Source organism: Sinocyclocheilus rhinocerous, unplaced genomic scaffold, assembly GCF_001515625.1.
Source record: "Sinocyclocheilus rhinocerous isolate Xijiao unplaced genomic scaffold, SAMN03320098_v1.1 scaffold3225, whole genome shotgun sequence".
NCBI classification, from domain to species: domain Eukaryota; kingdom Metazoa; phylum Chordata; class Actinopteri; order Cypriniformes; family Cyprinidae; genus Sinocyclocheilus; species Sinocyclocheilus rhinocerous.
This window is the reverse complement of record NW_015657294.1, coordinates 149560-151737: the sequence shown is the minus strand read 5'-3', so window position 1 is coordinate 151737 and position 2178 is coordinate 149560. Positions and strand designations below refer to the sequence as shown.

General features: G+C 36.4%; 1 protein-coding gene across 3 annotated transcripts in view; it reads left to right on the top strand.

Moving 5' to 3' along the window:
- The window catches only part of LOC107720943 (insulin-induced gene 2 protein-like), an 11291-nt gene extending 9337 nt beyond the window's left edge, over window positions 1-1954 (top strand). For all 3 annotated transcript variants that reach the window (XM_016528775.1, XM_016528776.1, XM_016528777.1), the window contains exon 6: window positions 446-1954. In XM_016528775.1, coding sequence (XP_016384261.1) covers window positions 446-487 — 42 coding nt within the window. In that variant the 3' untranslated portion in view covers window positions 488-1954. The remainder of the gene's footprint in view (window positions 1-445) is intronic.
- Window positions 1955-2178: the final 224 nt, after the last annotated feature.

Genomic DNA, 2178 nt, shown 5'->3' with positions numbered 1-2178 from the left:
TGAAGAGGTGAGGAGAAGAATGGCAGATAATTGCCAAATACTGATGTGCAAATCTTGTCGCATCATACCCAAAAAGACTGCTTCAGCTAAGAATACTTATGCAATGTACTTATTTAAGTTTTTTTATTTTTAATAAATTTGCGAATTTGTGACAGTTCAGTTTTTGCTTTGTCATCATGGTGTATGGAGTGTAGATTGATGTGGAAAAAAAGTAATTTAAAGCAGTTTAACATAAGGCTGCAACATAAAACGTGAAATAAATGAAGGGGTATGAATACTTTCGCAAGGCACTATATATATATGAGCACATGTTTATTTGCATTTCATCAAATGTTTTACCAGTGTGTAACTCAACTTTGGAAGATCTTAAAATTGTGATGTGTAGTTATGTTGCCTTTCAAAACACTATGTATTGCATTGATTTGTGTTTCTTTATTTGCTGCAGTACGAGTACAAAGTCAGTCAAGAAAAGACCCACCAGGATTAAGGAAGAATCCTCTGCACACATGGGAAAATCCAGGATAAAGTAGTGAAGCAGGAGCACCATGACTGACAGAGTGATCCATCATTGAGGAGGAGCTGCTGTCTGTGTTTGGGGACGGACAGTGTTATGATTTATACCTCCAGATCTGTCTCCTGCCTCCTCAGACGCTCAGGTTCTCTAAGTGTGTGTAACAGTAAGATATGATGTTGTTTACACACTCTCATACTGTCTTCGCCAGCGCTGAAATGCTGTAAAGCTGCTGTAAAGTGCCAAACTGACTCTGACTGACCAAACTGTGTGACTGTCCTCACCTCATGACTGGAGGCAAAGCCTGGTGTGTAAAAGATGGGCAATATATTGACTGAGTATTTACATGCATTTCATGTACAGACACAAAACTCAATCGCAAGAAAGTTTCTATATGATCTTGATACTGTTGTGGCCTCTATTTTCTGTGACGGGTGAAGGAGAGTCATCTGGACAAAGCACCATCATCGGATCTCATTCATCATACAGAACAATCACTGGTCATTAGAAGTAAGGAGAGTAATATAGAGTATTATGACAGGGCATCAAATCTGTTACATATCACTTTACTAAAGGGCAGTTCACGTCTGCGGTGTCTCAGATCCACCAGTAGTGGGCGTCAGAGGATAACTGACCCGTCACCCTGTGTTTGTAGATGCAGTGCTAAACACAAAAGACATCATATTTTCTAACAGACTAACCAGTGTGCTGTGTTCATTAGTTGGGAGGGGAATTGGTGTTCAACAAGGTGTTGATTACTGCTTTGATTAGAACTTGAATATTTTATTGTAATGCATACCTCGTTATAGCCAGGGCTGCGTTTCCCAAAAGCATCGTAAGCTTAAGTTGATCGTAGCTCCACTGGTTTGAATGGGTCTACAATGTACTTAAGCGTACCATGCTTTTGGGAAACGCAGCCCTGATCATTCCTTGCTAGACCCGAAGAACTCATCAGTTTTGACTGAATGAAGCATCCCTTAGCTCCAGAAATCTCTTAGTTTCAGAATACAATTAAAATGATTCTTAATGACATTCCATTTGATCATTACCAAAGCCTTAAAATAACTTTAAGATAACAGATAGATTGGAGCTCAAAGTAAAGAGGATAGAGCAGGCAAACCACCATCTGTGCACTGATTTTGGAGAAATTAAGGGAATTGTTTTTTTTATTTTTTATCTTGGCTCTTTTTATTGGGAGGATATTTTATGAAAAACTGAGTAGAATGCAAAATAAGTGGGATCAATGTGTTTTAAGTGTTACAATGAGATTTGACAATTTAAACAATTGTAGACTTGCAAGAGTATTTGTACAATTTGTACGTGACCATCTGAAAGCGAGCATGTTGGGATGTTTTTTACTTGATCCACGGTTTGTATTTAACCACATTTACTGTTTTTTGAAGTTGAAGTTACATGTTTGGTATTATTACATCTGCATTATTAAAAGAGACTTTCTTTGAGTTTATTTTCTTTGGATTACTATTATAACTATATACTATTATTTATATATTTTTTTAGGCTTTTGTACCTTCATAGAAAGTTATTTTTAAATTCATTCAGTTAGTAAACAAACAAAAAAATGTATACTTTAATGCAATTAATGCATATACAATGTATAATCAGTGCTTGATACTCATTACATTACACATTTTAGGTAATGTAATCAG